General features: G+C 51.1%; 5 protein-coding genes across 5 annotated transcripts; 2 read left to right on the top strand and 3 right to left on the bottom strand.

Annotated features, from left to right (window-relative positions):
- Positions 1 to 317: 317 nt before the first annotated feature.
- Positions 318 to 4,941, top strand: T310_1932 (Sister chromatid cohesion and DNA repair protein (BimD); the record flags this gene model as incomplete). Its single annotated transcript, XM_013475209.1, has 3 exons — positions 318 to 674; positions 729 to 2,408; positions 2,467 to 4,941. The coding sequence occupies 3 exons, from the start codon at positions 318 to 320 to the stop codon at positions 4,939 to 4,941; spliced, it is 4,512 nt and encodes a 1,503-aa protein (XP_013330663.1).
- Positions 4,942 to 6,172: 1,231 nt separating this feature from the next.
- Positions 6,173 to 7,446, bottom strand: T310_1933 (uncharacterized protein; the record flags this gene model as incomplete). Its single annotated transcript, XM_013475210.1, has 2 exons — positions 6,173 to 6,916; positions 6,973 to 7,446. The coding sequence occupies 2 exons, from the start codon at positions 7,444 to 7,446 to the stop codon at positions 6,173 to 6,175; spliced, it is 1,218 nt and encodes a 405-aa protein (XP_013330664.1).
- A 2,225-nt stretch (positions 7,447 to 9,671) lies between these two features.
- Positions 9,672 to 13,073, bottom strand: T310_1934 (SWI-SNF complex subunit (Snf5); the record flags this gene model as incomplete). Its single annotated transcript, XM_013475211.1, has 3 exons — positions 9,672 to 9,998; positions 10,082 to 12,192; positions 12,557 to 13,073. The coding sequence occupies 3 exons, from the start codon at positions 13,071 to 13,073 to the stop codon at positions 9,672 to 9,674; spliced, it is 2,955 nt and encodes a 984-aa protein (XP_013330665.1).
- Positions 13,074 to 13,581: 508 nt separating this feature from the next.
- On the bottom strand, positions 13,582 to 14,610 carry T310_1935 (Endonuclease/exonuclease/phosphatase family protein; the record flags this gene model as incomplete). The annotated part of the gene is made up of 1 exon (XM_013475212.1): positions 13,582 to 14,610. One exon carries the CDS (start codon positions 14,608 to 14,610, stop codon positions 13,582 to 13,584), a length of 1,029 nt encoding a protein of 342 aa, XP_013330666.1.
- A 457-nt stretch (positions 14,611 to 15,067) lies between these two features.
- On the top strand, positions 15,068 to 16,759 carry T310_1936 (Methionyl aminopeptidase; the record flags this gene model as incomplete). Its single annotated transcript, XM_013475213.1, has 6 exons — positions 15,068 to 15,089; positions 15,153 to 15,176; positions 15,278 to 15,361; positions 15,421 to 15,594; positions 15,624 to 16,436; positions 16,524 to 16,759. 6 exons carry the CDS (start codon positions 15,068 to 15,070, stop codon positions 16,757 to 16,759), a joined length of 1,353 nt encoding a protein of 450 aa, XP_013330667.1.
- Positions 16,760 to 17,516: the final 757 nt, after the last annotated feature.

Genomic DNA, 17,516 nt, shown 5'->3' on the forward strand with positions numbered 1-17,516 from the left:
CGGAGTTGTGCTCTGAAGGCTGGCCGATGCGCGACATTTGGCGTTCCCGCCCACTGACACGCTAGACGCGTCGCCTGTGCCTGCCCTAGGCGTCCGATCTCTAGCTTCCGCTGCGAAACCAAGTGTTACTCGTGACCCAACTCCTCTTCCTCTCGGCTTCGACATCCGTTATCCTTGTGTATCCATTATCTCTTTCACGCCGAATCGACCAAGTCGCTTCGGTCATATTTGTCGTCGCCCCTGTCCGGTTCCTCACCCGCTACTGTCTGATGGTTCGCTGATCCCCCCAGCGCCAGCTTCCCCGCCCTTCTCGCACGATGCCTGCGCGCACCCGACAAGCTCCATCCTCCACGGCGGAGGTCGTGGAGCCGGAGGAGGAGCAAGGTGGTCTTCGCCGTCTTCGTTTCAATGACCCGCTCTCATGGCGCGTGGGCAAGTCTGCTATCCCTGTCGCAGACCTGCTGCAGCGCTTGCAAACCCTCGCGCACGAGCTGTCGAAGATGGAACAAGATGAGACCGATAAAGATTCTCTGAAAAAGGTCTCGCAGGAATTAGCCAGCGGCCATCTTTTAGCACACAAAGATAAAGGTGTGAGAGCGTGGACGGCGAGCTGCATCGTGGATATTCTGCGCTTGTGCGCGCCGGACGCGCCGTTCACGGGGAATCAATTGAAGGTGCGAGAGCAATTATTGCTTTTTTTTTTTCGGAAGATGCTGACTATGGGATAGGATATCTTTACGTGCATTGTCACATCGATTATCCCGGCAATTGCAGATCCTTCCAATGCCTACAACACACAGCATGTCTATGTCCTGAACTCTCTTGCCGACGTCAAGAGTATCGTCCTCTTGACGGACCTTGACAATCCCGACTCATTAATTATCCCTCTCTTCGCGTCGTGTTTCGATATTGTCTCGGGATCTTCAAAAGCATCCACTGGCGAACAGATTGCCAAAAATGTCGAGTACGACATGACCCGCATGCTCGTGACCGTTATCGATGAGTCCCCCACTCTGGCCCCCGAGGTTGTCGATATTATCATCGCGCAATTTCTTCGCGTCGATCCGCGCGTCGTGGAGCAGCCCGGTAAGAAGGGCAAGAAGCCTGAGGCCACGATCGATGCGAACCAAGACACTCTTCTATTGAAAGATTATCCGCCCGCATATAACATGGCTAAGGCTATTTGCCATGCATGCCCCGAAAAGATGACCAGCCATATAAGCCAGTATTTCAACAACGTCATCATCGATTCCTCAGCGCCTTCGTCGGCGTTAAACGGCTCGAAACATTCTTCCAACCGGAGGGTCAGTCTTGATGAATCCGATGACGAGGCAGAGGACATCAAAGAGCTGGAGAAAGCCCATCGACTAATACGTGAGCTGTGGCGGGCATGTCCGGACGTGCTGCAAAATGTGATCCCACAGTTGGAGGCTGAGCTCTCTGCTGAGTCCGTCTCTCTGCGTCTCTTGGCAACACAGACCATTGGCGACCTGGCTGCTGGAATCGGTGTCGCTGGGCCTCCTCCATCCCCACCGATGGATCCTGCTGCGTATCCACCGGTGACATTGATCGGATATCCTCAAACCGTACCGCAGCCAAATGTTCTGCAGACGCCGTTGTCACCCAAGCCTTTCGCCCAAGTACATTCGTCTGCGTATGAGAGTTTCTTGAGTCGCCGCCAGGATAAGTCGGCTTCCGTTCGATCTGCATGGGCGACAGCCATAGGGCGCATCTTGCTTACCTCTGCTGGAGGCTGTGGTCTGAGTGAAGCGGACGAGCTCAGCTTGGTCAAGAGCTTGGCCATCGTACTTCGTGATGCTGATGAGAGAGTCCGGGTTGCAGCTGTGGATGCTATCGGCTCCTTCGGGTTCTCAGACATTGTCAACAAGCTTTCTGTCACTGGCGGGCTCGCGACTCCAGATTCGGTCCTCTCGATTCTTGCGGAGCGTGTTAAAGATCGCAAGCCGCAGGTTCGAGAGCATGCCATGAGAGTCTTTGCTCGGATGTGGGCGGTTGCCGCCGGTGAGATTGAGGATAACAACGAGCAAGTGGTGGCGCTCCTCAAGGACGCGCCATCTAAAATCTATGATGCTTTCTACACGAACGACCCCGATATCCAGGTCCTCATCGACCGCGTGCAATTTGAGTTCTTGCTCCCATTGAATTACCCTCCGATCAAATCTAAGCAGATCAAAGGGACTCCCGGCCAATCCCAGAAGCTCAGGAGTACCCAAGATGCTCCTAAAGATGCAGAAGGTGCTGTGGATAAGATACGAGTACAGCGAATGTTGACTTTGATAAAGGGTCTGGATGAGAAAGCCAAGAAAGTGTTCTTCGCCTTCCAGGCGCGACAATTGAACCTGAGGACGGCGATGAACATCTATTTGCAAGCGTGTGAGGATTATAACGTGAGTTGAATGATAAATTGCTCTGTATTGTCTACAGAATTTCTAATGTGATATTCAGGGTGGCGTCATGGAAAAAGACGAAGATCGGATCAAGGCGCAGTTGACGCGCGTGATCGACACTTTGGCAAAATCATTGCCAGATGCGTCTCGAGCATCGGCAGATCTCTGGAAGTTTGCAAAGGCTCACGACAGGAGAAATTACCAACTCATTCGATTTGCCATGGCTGCTGTTAGCGACTACCGTACGGTCACAAAAGCAATCAAGGAGCTAGCGAGGAGGATACAGAGCGGAAATACCCCATCCATTCTGGACACACTCACTCCGTTCCTGTACAGGTCTAGTTCTCTCGTTTTTAATCGCAGCCATATTTCTGCGATCATGGAGTTTTCGAGAACGGATGAGAAGGGCTTGGCCAATACTGCACACGAGATGCTGAAGGAGATATCCTCTCGCAATCCCGAAGTCCTTGAGGCCCAGGTTCAAGAGATGTGCAAAGATCTGGAAGCGCAAGCACCAAGCGCAAATTCCACTGACGATGCTAGCGCTGAAGAAATTCTCAAGGCCTGCTCTGGTTTTGCCAAAAAGCTCCCCTCGAAGCTTCCGAAAGAAAGACGGTTCCTGCAGGCGCTGACAAACTACGCCCTCTACAGCTCTTCTACTCGTGCGGCGAAGCATGCGGTGTCTATCATCATGGCTATCGCGGACAAAAAGGAGATGTATGCAAAGGATCTAGTGCAGAAGTGCGTCAAGGATTGGAAGTATGGTTCTGATCATTTCCTCACGCGACTGGCCACCATCGCTCAGCTGAATCGGCTCGCACCGAGGGAGACAGAGGCGGAGAGTGACGCCATTGTCTCAATTGCTGTCGATCAGATCCTGCTCACGAACCGGTCCAAGCGACCAGAATCCGGGTATAAGTGGTCAGAAGAAGTGGACGAGGAAACAATAGCGAAGGAATGGGCGCTCAAGATCATCGTCAATCGGCTTCGTGGCAAAGATGATTCAGATGAGGACTTCGGCTCTCAAGCAGAGCCAGTCTACAGTACCCTGAACAAGTTGGTGGCGGGCGAAGGGGAACTCTCGAAGAAAAAGGACACTCCAGAGACCCAGAAACCTCGGCTTCGCCTTCATGCGGCCAAGCTGCTGGTCAAACTCTGCGCGTCACGTTCTATTTGTGACCAGTTGCTGAGTCCGAACGATTTCAACTCATTATCACTGGTAGCCCAAGATAGCCTCTTACCAGTAAGGGCAGGGTTCATTGATATATTGAGGAAGAAGTTATCACAAAACACTCATTTGAGTGTCCGTTGGTACACGATTCCGTGTCTTCTTGCTTTCGAACCAAGCCCCAGTCTCAAAGAAAGTACTCTCACCTGGCTACGTTCCCGTGCGATCTTTTTCTCCCGACAGACTCAAGCCAATGGGAAGAGGAGTGAGCAACAGACCGTGATGGAGGCCATGTTTGCTCGTCTGCTCTCTCTACTAGCTTATCATCCGGACTATCCGCCCTCGAATGAGGACAAGGAGACCTGGATGGCTGAGCTTGCAGACTTCGCTCGATATATACTCTTCTACCTTTCTGCAATTGCGAATGAGAATAATCTGTCTTTGATCTTCCACATTGCGCAGCGCGTCAAGCAGACTAAAGATGGCATTACCAAGTCTGATGAAATTACCACGCGTCTTCACACCCTTTCTGATCTTGCTCAGGCGACCATTCGCCGCTTCGCGGACATTTATTCACAGCAACATAAAATTGGCGGCGCGAGCGGTACCGCCAGCATTCTCCAGACGTATCCAGGAAAAATGAGGTTGCCGAGCTCGCTGTTTGCCCCCATGTCAAGCCATCAAGAAGCACAAGATGTTGCAGAGAAGAACTTCCTTCCTGAAGACATTGACGATATGCTTGACGATATTGTCCGATCTTGGATGCGACCCAAGAAGACGTCTCAGGTGGCGAACCAGGGGAAGAAGAGGAAGAGTGAGCCTTCTGAGACGAATGGGGATTCCCATGCTACCAAGAAACCCCGGAAGCCAAGGGCCTTGCCTATCCGGAAGTCATCGTCGGCGGGTGGTAATGCGAAGATGGCGAAGAAAAAGAAGAACGATGACGATGAATGGGGATCTGACTATGGAGGGGACGAGAACGTGTCGTCGGGTGCTCGAAGACGGAGCAGCAGAAGCGTGAGAAAAGATGTCAGCTATGTTGATCGCGATAGTGATGAGGACGATCTCGAGATGGAGGAATGGGACCAAGAGAATGAAGCAGAAAACCAAGACGAAGACGAGAATGGGGAGGAGGAGCAAGATCAAAATGACACGGGTGACGAGGCAGAGAAACAAGAGTTGGATGATGAGAAGAATGGCGATCAGGATGCGGAAATGGAGGATGTTGACGAAACGTCATCACCGTCCAGGAAGGCGAAGAGCGCATCAACACGGAAGACTCAGTCGAATAAGGGTAAATCTGGCGCCGAGAAACCGGCGAAGACGGGGACTGTCCCTGTGCGACGATCGAGCCGACGTGGATAATTTCGTTGTCGATATGGTTTTTCGAGTTTTCGATGTTGTGTGACTTTGTATGAGTCCTCGCGCTTCAAACTATATCCTTGCTGGTGAATGTGAATGTGAATTTTCAATGCTCATGTCCTGTCTCAGTTGTTGTCATCTACTGACGGCTTTTAAAAAAAATACCCATGTGCCATGTTTCGTTAGTTTTATGATGCGGGCTTGAATGTTATGTATTTCGTTGCAAGTTGCTTTGACACCTGAGTTTCGCTGCTACTTAAGTTGTGGAGGAGTTGCAGATTGATTTAAGTTCTTCCATTTCAATTCAGTGCTTTCCAATGATGCTTTTCAAGTCTCTTGCTGGTGAATTCCTATACCTATGTATATAGGTAATTCAATGTATGTACTGTACATTCGTGCGAGTTGAAGTCCTTCCCACCGTTTTCACTTAGGAGATTGTAATGGCATGAGATCACTGACCGTAGGGAAATAGAATATATCTACCTCGAAGACATTGCTGCATGTACAGTACATTTGTACGGTATATACAATGCATATCTAGGAGCGAAGTGTTTATTAACTGAATAAATAGGTTGGTTTAGGGTAGGAGGTACCTACCCATCTAGGAAGGTAAAAAGGTACCTGCCTAAGGTAAACCGTAAGTCGGGGAGTTACCTGATGAGGTTTAGTGATCATGTGATGTAGCTAGCCGTTTGGGTTAGGCGCTGTACTCGCCGCTTTTAAACCGTCTGCCTCCCGGTTTAATAATCCCTCTCCAACGTCCCCATTTTTCCTCCAGTTTGCTACTAAACAAAGCATTTCCCTGCAAGGTGCAAGCAGCTGCTGCCCTGGGGGTTTGGCTATATAAGGTGGTGCGGGCAGTCTTTTTTGTCTCACAACACGGCTCACAAGGATACCTACAATCTACGGTCTTCGCACAATTATATACTTAGCTATACGGTCTCCACATAAATTGATTTTTATGTAGGATGGGGAAAGCCACTAATAATAGAAGCGCCACAAACCATCAGGTATTTTCTCTTCAACTATAAAGAGTGGGAAGAACACTGAACTAAAATTTATAATAGGATGATGGCATGGATATCTTATACCCAGGAGCAAGATTATAATGCAATAATTAGCAACAGGATAATCAGTCGACCAAGAGAAAAGACGAGCACCAAAGATAGACGTCGTTATGGCAGTCATTATTTTGATTTGCTGTTAAGATAGGACGACTCAGTAGACGTATGCTTCATCTCCTCCGGATAATCCTCAGCTCGTCCTCACTATCTGAATCACCCCGGCCTTCACGAGCCCTTTTCTGGCCTGGTCTGGCAGACCTTTTTGGTTTTCCCCGAATCCACTCTTCGAAGATCTTCTTGACACCATACAAATCCCATTCCTTGTTCCCGGACTTGAGGAGCCTGCGCCATTCGTCCGGGTACATAACGAGCGACGCCGAACTGTACAGCGTCCAGGACGGTCCACTGAACCCAATGAGCCACGCGTTGAGCTCGTGGTCGACGAGAATGTGTTCCGGCAGAACATGATTCCAGACCATGTCGTTCGAGTGCAGGACGTTGATCATGTCCTTGACTTGTCCTTCCCACTTTGCATGCATGTGTTTCATGCCGCGGATCTCATCATTCTCGAGGCTTCGAAGCCCGAATGGGAGCCAGTCTTGTAACATGCCAATCACCCTTTTTCCATCGCTGGATACGACAATGCCGTAGAGTTTGGGCACTCGAAGGTCAGCGTGCAAGCCTAATTCGGCGATGCGGTGCAGGACGGTGATTTCCCGTATGAACGACGCGGCAGAAGGGTCATCATTACTATTGATTGGCTTGAAGAATTTGTTCTCGCCGTCCAGTGTTCGGACGAGTCGGGGAATATGGCATGTGTTATGGTAGTTGACAACGTAGCGACCGTCTAGGATCTCTTCTCGTGGGACTGGCGTAGATGGGATCGAGATCTCCGCTGCAGATACAAGCTTCACCTGCCCGAGCAGACCATCATCCCCAGGGCAGAGATGGGAATTGTGCGGAATGGAACCGTTCTGTCTTCCTCGGGAACCTCTGGCATATCGTCGGTAACGAGCGATGCGGAAAGCAGTTTGTCATTGCCATCGCGAGGACCGAGTTTGATGAGATGGAGGTCCGGAAAGGCGAACTGTTCGAGCGTAATAATTGACTCTTCTCCCTTTTCACATGGCGACGGTGCCAACTCTTGAATCAAAGGGATGCAAGCCTGAACGATCCATTCACAGAACTTATTGTAGTTTTCCCTATTCTTGAGAAAACTTCTTTTGCTGGGCCGTCTGATCAGCTCGTCATCCATGACAAATTTGGAGACGCGTCGCCTGTACTCTGTTTCCAGACGCGTGCCACGGACGGCTTCATCTTCCAGGTCGAGGGTGATGATGAAGATTTTGCAGTTGCAATGGATGGTTATCTTGGTGAAGTCGCTGCCGACGAAGCTTCCCACTATTCTGTAGGGTGGTAGTTTAGGTGTGGTTGATGGTGCCATGATCGATGGTGATGAGAGTGCTGAGCTGGGTGGCTGCTTTGGTCGATAAATCGATGTGATATCACTATCTAATGGGTTCAGAAGCTATTACTGATTGAAACATTGAAATCAAGAGAATAGAATGAATTGATGCTCGAATGCTCATAATTACGTTGCTAAGCACGAGTTCTGGTGTTGCTGATTGATAGAAGGATCTACATTCAAAACAGAACATCCCTTTTACGCGTTCAACGCGTTATTTTAGTCTTTTTAGCTCCCATCATGCCTGAGGCACAGTCATCTGCGCAGAGTTCAGTGCAAACAGTCGCTCATCTAATTTTCCAGGAAAGCGATCGAGAAAAAGGGCCTTGCATCACCACTCATGCTCGATTTTAAATGGGCAATCTTTAACCAATTCTTCGGGACCAAACTGTCACGTGGACTATACGAAGTACAGAGTGGATAAGGAACGAAGCTAGTCCAAGAACGGCAGGAACATCCGATTCCCAAAACGGGAAACTAACTACCAACAACACACAGTATCACCACGTCTATGTACTGTACATACATACCTACATAAAATCTTTAAGATACCTACCTAATTTTTGGATGTCTGATCGATCATCAAGTTTCCGTCTAACAAGGTAATAGTGCAGTGATGTTATCTTATGTCCGCCAGCCGGCTTCTCGGAGGATCTTGCCAAGCCAGCCCAGCCCCAGCCCTAAACCCCGAGCCCTATCCTATCCCATTCTATATGCCCTGGTGACCTAGTCACCTCCCGACTTCACCCGATCTGGGATCATGCGGCGAAGTGATGGATGGGCACTGTAGGCAAGGGAAAAAAAATTGAGAATTTGGTACTAACTAGAAGAGCAAGAAAACATATGGAAGTGGGATACTGACTTCGTACCGATCAGGAGTCTTCCTACTCAAAAGTTAGTGAAGTCAAGCCCGGAATTTGACTGCCTCGATCCTTGTGTATATTTATTTAGGTAGGTACATCGGTCTGATAGATATATATATCCAGGATAACTACATGTACCTAGGTACTGTATATAATATGTGTATAGCTTCTGTTATAAATATAAATCCACACCTAGCGTACGATTTCAATTCGAGTTATGCTATGCTTCCTCCTTTTTTCTAAAGAATTCCCCTGCACACAGCGCTCCTTATCCTGAAAGTATCAAACTTCCCTTCCCCCTCGAAGGGCACTGACTTTACCGTCAGTGTTACATTACGTCTATCAGAAACTTGTCACGTTCCTGGTTGTTCGTTTCTTCCTGGAGTCCATGATCATGACAATGACAAACAATGACACGTGTACCTGCAGGGCCTTGCCAGCTCACTCGATTGCTGGGATGTGATGCATCATACGAGCTTCTAGAATATCTATATCTCTATCTATCTATACAGTAGTATCAAATCTCTCTGGAGAGAGAGAGAGAGAGAGACTTTTCATCAGTGGCAGTTTTAGGCGCCCAGAACCACAGAAAAAAAATTAAGCGCCCGATTACTTATCTATATTAATATTATAAAATTGGGAATTAACAACGAGCCAGAAAATATCGTCGCGCAGTACAGTGCATAAAATCTCGATGGAGTGGAGGACAACACGCCTCCATGTTTGTTTATCTACAGGGGTTGATATCAGAGTTTTCACTGTTGCGCGGTGAAAGCACAACAACGTCAGGTAATATAATAGTGAAGACACGTTATCAGTGAACTAATGAGATCTGCATTCACTTCTGACTGCCTTACGCGGTGATTATTATTACAGAATTATTACTCTGTAATAGCAGACAGAATTCTCGTTTCCTTTTCTTTTCACACCGCTCAGTAAATTTATTTACCTCGACCTCATAGAAGTACGGAGTAAATGAATTTGATATTTACGCGTAACGACAGCATGCAAAACATGACCATATGGAACCGAACCAAGACAAATCGTGAATGATTTCCTATTTCAGGCCTTCTCACAATTCAAGAAGCTAGACGGACAAAAAGCGTAAAGGAAAAAAAAACCATCATCAGACTCACCAACATACAGATGACCAACAAGGAATGGGAATCAAGCGATTATGAACAGAGGATCTCTATGTTTTTTCCTCTCATATGTACGCAACAAATAATACGGCCCAAGACACGGTGAGCCAAGAAAAAAAACATATGACCAGCCCTTGTTTCCTCTTTCCACCGCTCCCAGGAGAAAAAAGAAGATCAAATACGACAGATCAGAAAGAAATCAAGAAGTCGTAGCATTGGCTCTTGTTCTCGCGAGCCTCTCTTCTACACGTTCCTTGTGCTGCCGATTTCTCAGATGTACCTCGAAATTTTCGACTGTCATTCCAGGGCCTGGCGTGTAAAGCTTTCCAGGACAGTCGTGACATCGGATGCGAGGGAGATACTGGTACTTCAACTTCTGCCCCGGCTGTGTGGCATTGGCATTCGCAACGGGCATCATGGTGGTAGTATCCACAGCAGAGTAGCGCATCACACCTTCAAAAGAGTCGTTGGGGTACGATCGTTTCAGCTGCTCAAGACCAGACACGAGCCAACTCGGGGGAGGTGGCTATTTCCAATGTCAGCATTTCAATTCTCAATGTCTCTGTATGTGGCGAAGCAAGCAAAGAGGAAATGCGGTCATCAACTTACCCCTGGAACCCCAGGCTGGGGAGGATGAGGAGCATCAATGGCCCCGATCTGCTGAGCTGGGGTCTGCGATTGTGGAGTGGCGCTGGTGCTGGAAGATCGTGTATGACTGGGCGCTCCGCTTGACTGAGGCTGAGTCTGCGGAGGGGGCATTGCGCTTTGTGTTGGAGTTTGCACTTGAGGTGTACTACTCTGTGACGCCGGCGCAGGGGCTGGAAGACTGGGCGTCGAGGGTGGCTTCTTGTTCTTCAGGTCTTTAAGGAACTGCCGGAATCGGTCCCGTGAGATCTTGAGTTTCACAATGAGCTTGTCTGGCTCATCCAGACTCTCTTCTCGGTAATCACGCCGTCGGGCAGACACTCGGGTCTCATGGTGATGCGACGGCTCCGGAGTGGCCGAGTGGCCAAGATTCGAACGCAAAGCAGCTTGAGCGGCAGACGCCGCTCCTCTCATGCCTCTTGTACGAGCAGTACCTTGAGCCAGATGAGAACCGATCGCTGGAGAACCCACGGAAGACTCTTCACTATCCGAGAGGTCTGAGTCTTCGATACCATCCCGTTGTCCAGCAGCTGAGCGTCTACTCCGGCCTGTACCTGACCGTTTGAACAAGTGAGACTCCTCTATTGACGATGCCGAATTGGGTATCACCGAGGATACGATCATCGTTCGGATGGTTCGCTGACGGTCCTTGAGGTCAGGCAGAGCTGGCCCACCGCGCCGGTTGACGGAGCGCTTCTGACGTCGTTGCTCTCGCGATATCGAAACTTCGGTTCGCTCAAGCTCGGCCTCGTTGAGTTCGTACAGATACGGAGTGAATTCTTTTGCAGCCTGGAAGGGTCGGAAGGTTGAGGGCAACGGTGAAGGTAAGAAAGCAGCTTTGAGATCTGGATCCTCAATCGGACGTCCATCAAAGGGATGGGAAAGGATGTAGAGGGACCTCGTAAACAGTTGTATCTGTTCACGGATCGAGTGCGCAATGGCGGTGGTAAACTCGCCCGAAAGTGACAGATCCCTGGTCATCTGCTGCGCAAACTCCTCCGGGGAGTTGTAGGGGTTATTAATTTCCCACTCAAACTGATCGACCAGCGTATGCTGGCCAATGGTGATGTTGAGCTTAATTAATATGCGCATTTCATCATTCTTGTATGCATGGTATGGTAGATGAGGATCCAAGGGATCCTCTTCCATGTAAACGTGGGGGTAATAATCGCTTAATTGTTCCTGGATGCTCTGAGAAATCTGCCGGACGAGGGGTGCACACGACTCTACGGGGAGCCCCAAGTCTTCCACAAGCTTTTCCGCAAACAGGTCTGGAGATATAACGCGGTCATGGAGGTTCCAGGTGAACGTGTCCCGGATCTTCACTTTGTCCCAGTCGATATCCAAGCGAATGGGAACGAGGTCTTCCAACTGCTCATTCTGGGCCTTCATGTCTTTGCGAGATATTCGCAATTCGCGCGTCTTTCTTCCACCAGGACGCCGCCGGTTTGACGGATACAGCAATTGCGGGTGCTGGTTTCTGAGGTCTGTTCGTGCATTGCCAAAGCCTTCGTAGCCGACACCGTAGAGGGCGGCTGGGTTCATCTGAGTCTCCCGTCGCAGCGCCAGATAATAGTCTCTCTCGGCACGTTTTTGCTGTAAGATCTCCTGGCTTGGATTGTGAGAAGCAGCGAGGGCCGCATGCTGGAACTCGCGGTGGACATATTGTTCGAGGAGGATCTTGTCGGCTGGTGTTTCTCTGACACGGACAGGGGGCTCTTCCGGAGAAGAAGAGCTGATGACAGAGCCAGAACGAGACCGTTTCCGGCCCGCAGTCATGCCGTTGGTGCCATTCGCAGGTGGCGAGTTGGGTGAGTGGTCACTTTCCGAGGCGTGATGCTGGCTTTCCGTGGAGGCAACCCCCGACGCCGCGAGGACAGCTTTTGCATTTTGTTTCCCCTCCGCAATCATATCCGGCGTGGATCCATTGGTTTCCCGGTCTGGCAGCGCGTCGGAAGCTTCGCCCCCGAAGCCTGCATCTGGGCCCGACAACAGCGAGCCATTCTGAGTAGCAGCGTCTGGCTGAGGGAGGCCGGAAGGGAACTCAGACTGCGACAGCTCGCCTTCCGCGACCTCTGGGGACGGCATATTTGACAGCTGAAAGGAGTAGCGGAGAGGTACCTATCGCCCACGCGATACACGCTGAGAGCGACACTCGACGCCGACGGAAAGGACAACGGCCAAGGGCTATGAGCGCATCATTGACAGGACCTGCGGTCGACAGCAACAAGCTGGTCAGCCGGACTGCAGACGACGGCAGCAAGGTGCGATGCAGGGTCGCAGGGTGAAGCTTGACATGAGGGTCTGTCGTCGCGACAAGCGACCATCGCGGACACCCGACTGCCGGAGATGAAGAGGCGCGTCGCAGACACAATCACAGGGGACCAGGGGATAGGGGGCCAGACGGAGGAGGAGGAGAACAGGGTGGAGAGCACATACCAAGGCCGAGAGCACAACACGCCAGCCAGCGGCAGGCGGTCTTTGTCAGGGTCGGGGAGAGACAGAGGGTCGTTCCAGGCAGGACGAGTGAGTGGATGGGTCTGGTCGGGTCGGAGAAACGCGCAGGCTTGCCAAGCGCCCGGGAGTGAGACGACAGACGGACACAGCGCAGGCGACGGGCGCACCGGGATTCCGGGCCGGCCTGGGGGCTCAACAAGGCAGAGACTGAAACGGACAATTGTCGGGACTGGCCTGAGTCGCTGGATCGAGCGCTGGCAGGCGTGGCTTCGTGGTGCGTCACCGGGGCTGATGGGCTCTGGTTGGTTTGCTGGATTCTGGAAGAGAGGAGAAAGAGAAGAGCCGCGGGCGCGCGACGAGAACAAAACGTGACAAAGCCGGGCGGAACGGTCTTTCGCCGCTTCCGCGTACGGCCGGCAGCCCAGCACCGCGAGGCATGGCGCTGGGAATGAGGATGCACGGCGCGCAACACAGCAGACGACCAGCTGCGATCAAGCATCTGAGACGATTCTTCTGGGAGAAATCGTCCTGGCTATCCTGGAGGCTGTCGCGCAGTCGATCGGCCCAATGTTACCTGTATTGACGCTGTATCCATACCGTATCCGTACTAATCCGACCCGCTTAGCCCGATGTGGGTGTCACGTGACGCGTTCCGGCCGGATGCCTGGCCGATGACCGTTTGATGATGATGAACAGACAGGAACAGCAGTTGATGCAATAATGTCAGTGGCTATCGTCTTAATATATTGATCTACTACTCTTGACAGGCACGACTCGTACTGTGGACTCATCTTGGCCCCACAGCGCCTCCGTTCTAATACAGTCTTCCATGCCCGCAGATTTGCATCACCTAGCTTCTACTACTAATTACTTCATACTTCGAGCCCTTGCTCTGTCCGGTCTTATCGCAGAGCGCTTGTGGCAGCCTGCATCTTAGACGTGAATTGAAAACACTGCTGCGCTGTGATCGTCTGCCTTGTATTCCTTACGGACTGCGTGCGGTCACCTCAGGTCAACACAACATCTACCACGACCGCCCGGTGGTCAGAGTTGAAGACGCCGTCATCGAAGCGGTTAGGTAGGACGGCGTAACCCTGCAGACCCCATGGGATGGCTGCGTTCTGCGGCTGGCCTGAAGAGTTGATGGCTCCAGGCTTGTCTGCAGGTCCCAGGAGGATGTAGTCTATGCGGCTGGGGGGTTCTCCATCGTACCCGAACCCAGTGTAGGTATTCTCGTTGCCATAGTGTTCTGCGGCATCAACCAGTTTCTGGGCATCGACCAGGGACGAATTCGTGGCTGTGAGCACCTGGTAGGCCTCTTGGGTCTCGTTGCTGTTCAGATCGCCCGACAGGAACACCCCCGATATGCTTCCTCCATATTCTCCCGTGAGATAATCATTGATCTTGCGGAGGATAATGTGGGCTGCTTCGAATCGCGATCGTGATCCCTGGTCGTCAAGGTGGGTATTTAGTGCCAGTACCGTTTTGGAACTCGCACGGTGCGTGAAAACACCAATGGTGACAATGCGAATCGACGCTGCGTCCCAGCTTTTGGATGGTTTCTCTGGGGTTTCCGAGAGCCACACCGTCTCCCAGTGTCGGAGCTTCCAGATGGCTGGGCGATAGAAGATGGGCGAGTATTCTCCTTTCTCGTGGCCGTCGTCCCTTCCGACACCTATATACTGCCATTGCGAGTCGGGAGAGGCTGGGGAACCTTTGTTCAATCCCGATAGGATGTCTACCAGCTGGACATGGAGAACCTCTTGAAGGCAGATAAATGACTCTAGGTTATGCTGCGTATTGAACCGCAGTTCATTGATCAATCGCTGTTTTCGTTCCGCCCAGGGTTTCTCCCCCTTGAAGGGGGCGGATGTTGCGTAGCGGATGTTATGGGTTAGGATCCGGATAGGCAGTTCTGCTCTTGATCTCATTGCGATCCACTGGTTCAGCTGGAGCTCTCCGGACGCGAGACTCGCGGGTATTAGGCAGAAGAGGAGCAGGATCCCATGGAAGAATCCCATCCACGGTCCCGTCATTGGAGAGACTGTCTTCAGCAGCCGTGCAAGGGATGCGATCACTGCTGCTGCTCGGCAGCCCGCCAATAAAGCGGATAGCTGTAGCTTCTCAGATCCAGGCGATTCGACGCCCTGATGATCAGCCGCGCAGTCGAGTCCTGACGCAGATGATGATGGTTCGAAGTGGTTGGCATGAGCCGCGGACAGGGCCCAAGCAATGACGTTGATGCCGCTGTCTGCTGCGGGCGTTCGGGCGGCGCGACGCATTGGACGAGGATCATGCCCCACCGTCCGCCACACACACAACGCTCGCAACCCCGCCAGCTCAATTAAAGTGTGCACACGACCTGACGGTGCTTGTGAGGTCCGAATAATACGACTTCGCCTTTATCGTCTGTGTGACGCCTCTCTTGTCCTAGTGTCTTCTTCGCGATCTCCGTGACTTGACTCCTCGCATCGCTGCGAGGCCCTTGACGCAATGACTGAGTCCAACGAGGTCGGTAAGTGTACTACGCGTTAATGTTTTGAGAAAAGAGAAAAAAAAAAGGCTACGTACCGCGTAGAGAAGACTTCCAACACTGTCGAGAGTGTGTTCCATTGCTCGCGGTTCTTGCCGCGATTTTTGTAGAATCCTCAATATATGTCCTTTGCGTTCGTTCGTGTCTGACAATTGGCCATCTTATTCTAGACTACACACTCAACAACCCCGATACCCTCACCAAATACAAGACTGCTGCGCAGATCTCCCACAAAGTTCTCGAGGCTGTCACAGGTAGGAGAAGTACAATCTCGGCTGTACGGGAGAGGAATTGCTGACATGGATGTTGTCAGGATGGTGTCTTGAGGGAACCAAGATCATTGAGATCTGCCAGAAGGGCGACCAGCTTCTCGAAGAAGAAATTGCCAAGGTCTATAAAGGAAAGAAGATAGCGAAGGGTAAATTCCACCGTTGTGCATTGAACGTTTCTCGTGTAAAGCAAAAGAAAAAGCAAAAGGAAAAAGACAGTACAGCATTGACGTGAAATCTTTCTCAGGTATCTCTCATCCCACCACCGTTTCACCAAGTTCCTTCGTGACTCCGTACACTCCCCTGGTCTCCGATACGGAGGAGGCCAACACGACTCTCAAGGCTGGCGAGGTTGTCAAGATCCAACTGGGCGCACAGATTGATGGATTTGGCACTATTGTTTGTGACTCGATCATCGTTCCCGGAAAGGACACGCCCCAGGATGTGGTGACAGGGCGTGAGGCGGATCTCATCCTTGCGACGTACTATGCCAACGAGCTTCTCCTGAGACTCATGGTCCCTCCGGGCCTTCTGGCTTCTGGGACGGAAGAAGAGAAGAAGAAGGCTGCTGCGGAGAAACCTCCGACGCAGGCCAAGATCTCCTCTCTCATTGAGAAGGTGGCCAAGGCATATGACTGCAATGTCATCGAGAACACCACAAGTTGGCTGTTCGAACGCAATGAAATCGAGGGCAAGAAGAAGATCATTCTCTCCCCCAGTGGCGGTGTCAAGGGAGAGGGCTCCCCTGAAGTTGGAGAGGTCTGGGGCGTCGAGGTTGGCCTCAGTCTTGGTTCTGGCAAAGTAAAGACGCTGGAGAACCGTCCCACGCTGCACCGTCGCACAACCACAACCTATCTCCTCAAGCGCCCGAGCTCGAGGCAGACCCTCTCGGAGATTGTAAAGAAGTTTGGAACTTTCCCCTTCAGCTTGCGTCAATTGGACGATGAGAAAGCCGGCAAGGTTGGTTTGGTCGAGTGCGTCCGCGGTGGTGTTGTCCGGCAGTATGAACCTACTGGTGATTCGGACGGCGCTCCAGTTGCTCGCTTGTTGACCACCATCGGTAAGTGTCTCCCTGGACTGTCCACGAATGTGTATTGCTTGCCATTCACGAGGAGTTATCTTTGCCCCTGGCTAACCATCTGGACAGCCATCACAAAGAACGGAATTACTAGGCTGGCAGCACCGCCTACTCTAGATCTTTCTAAATTCAAGTCCGACAAGAAGATTGAAGACGAAGAGATCTTGAAGATCCTTGAACAACCGTTGGCCAGATCGACTGGCTCCAAGGGTAAGAACAAGAAGAAGAAGAAGAAGCCGAAGAAGGCCACGCAACAGCAGCAACAGGAGAACGAGGAGGAGGAGGAGTCTAGTGATGAAGAGTAGAGGCTTTCTGATCTCTCCGTCTGCCCTCTTGCAGTTGATATCTTCTCTAAGATGTAAGATCTCCTTCTGTTGCCCTGAACTTCAAGGGCAGAAGCTGCACCGGCAGGCTGCAGAAAGGGGATTAGGTCTTTATCTTCAAGAAAGGAAACTCAGGGGTGTCTTGGCTGCTGTTGGTGATGCCGTATCAGGCATCGTGGATTCAAGCAGTCTTGTCAGAGACATTGACATCCTGCACCGTAAATAACAAGAGCATAAAGAATAAGAGAAGCGTTACAAAAAGGAGGAGAAGTAAATTAAGACTTGCTAAGCCCTTTTCTAGTTGTAGACCCTGATTTTCTTTTTCGTTGCCATGGCAAATCTTGACGCGGCTCAACGTCTTGACTTCTGTCCTGATGATGGCCTGCTCTACGACTACGTATCTACCTAGGTAGGCTGATATTAGGGCTCCGAAAAGCGACGGGATCTTTTTTCCAGTAAAGAAAAGAGGAACTTAACCATCTACAGTTTCCTTTTCTATCATATCAGCTTCCTAAAGTGTTAAGGGGTCTTCATAGGCAGTATAATCCTTAGGAGCCTGGAAAACATCGTTCACTTTCCGGGTCTCGACGCAGCATTCACTTCTCCCCCGACACCCTCCGCTCACTTCACTTCACCACGCGACCTCTTGTTTACCATTCACTCTCGAAAAACTCGCTTAGCCTCTGTGAATCCACGCAGTGAATGAACGCGTCCCCTTAGGCAACAGTCCTCCCTCTCT

The sequence above is a fragment of the Rasamsonia emersonii genome, assembly GCF_000968595.1.
Source record: "Rasamsonia emersonii CBS 393.64 chromosome Unknown ctg1118621760006, whole genome shotgun sequence".
In the NCBI taxonomy this organism is placed as follows: domain Eukaryota; kingdom Fungi; phylum Ascomycota; class Eurotiomycetes; order Eurotiales; family Trichocomaceae; genus Rasamsonia; species Rasamsonia emersonii.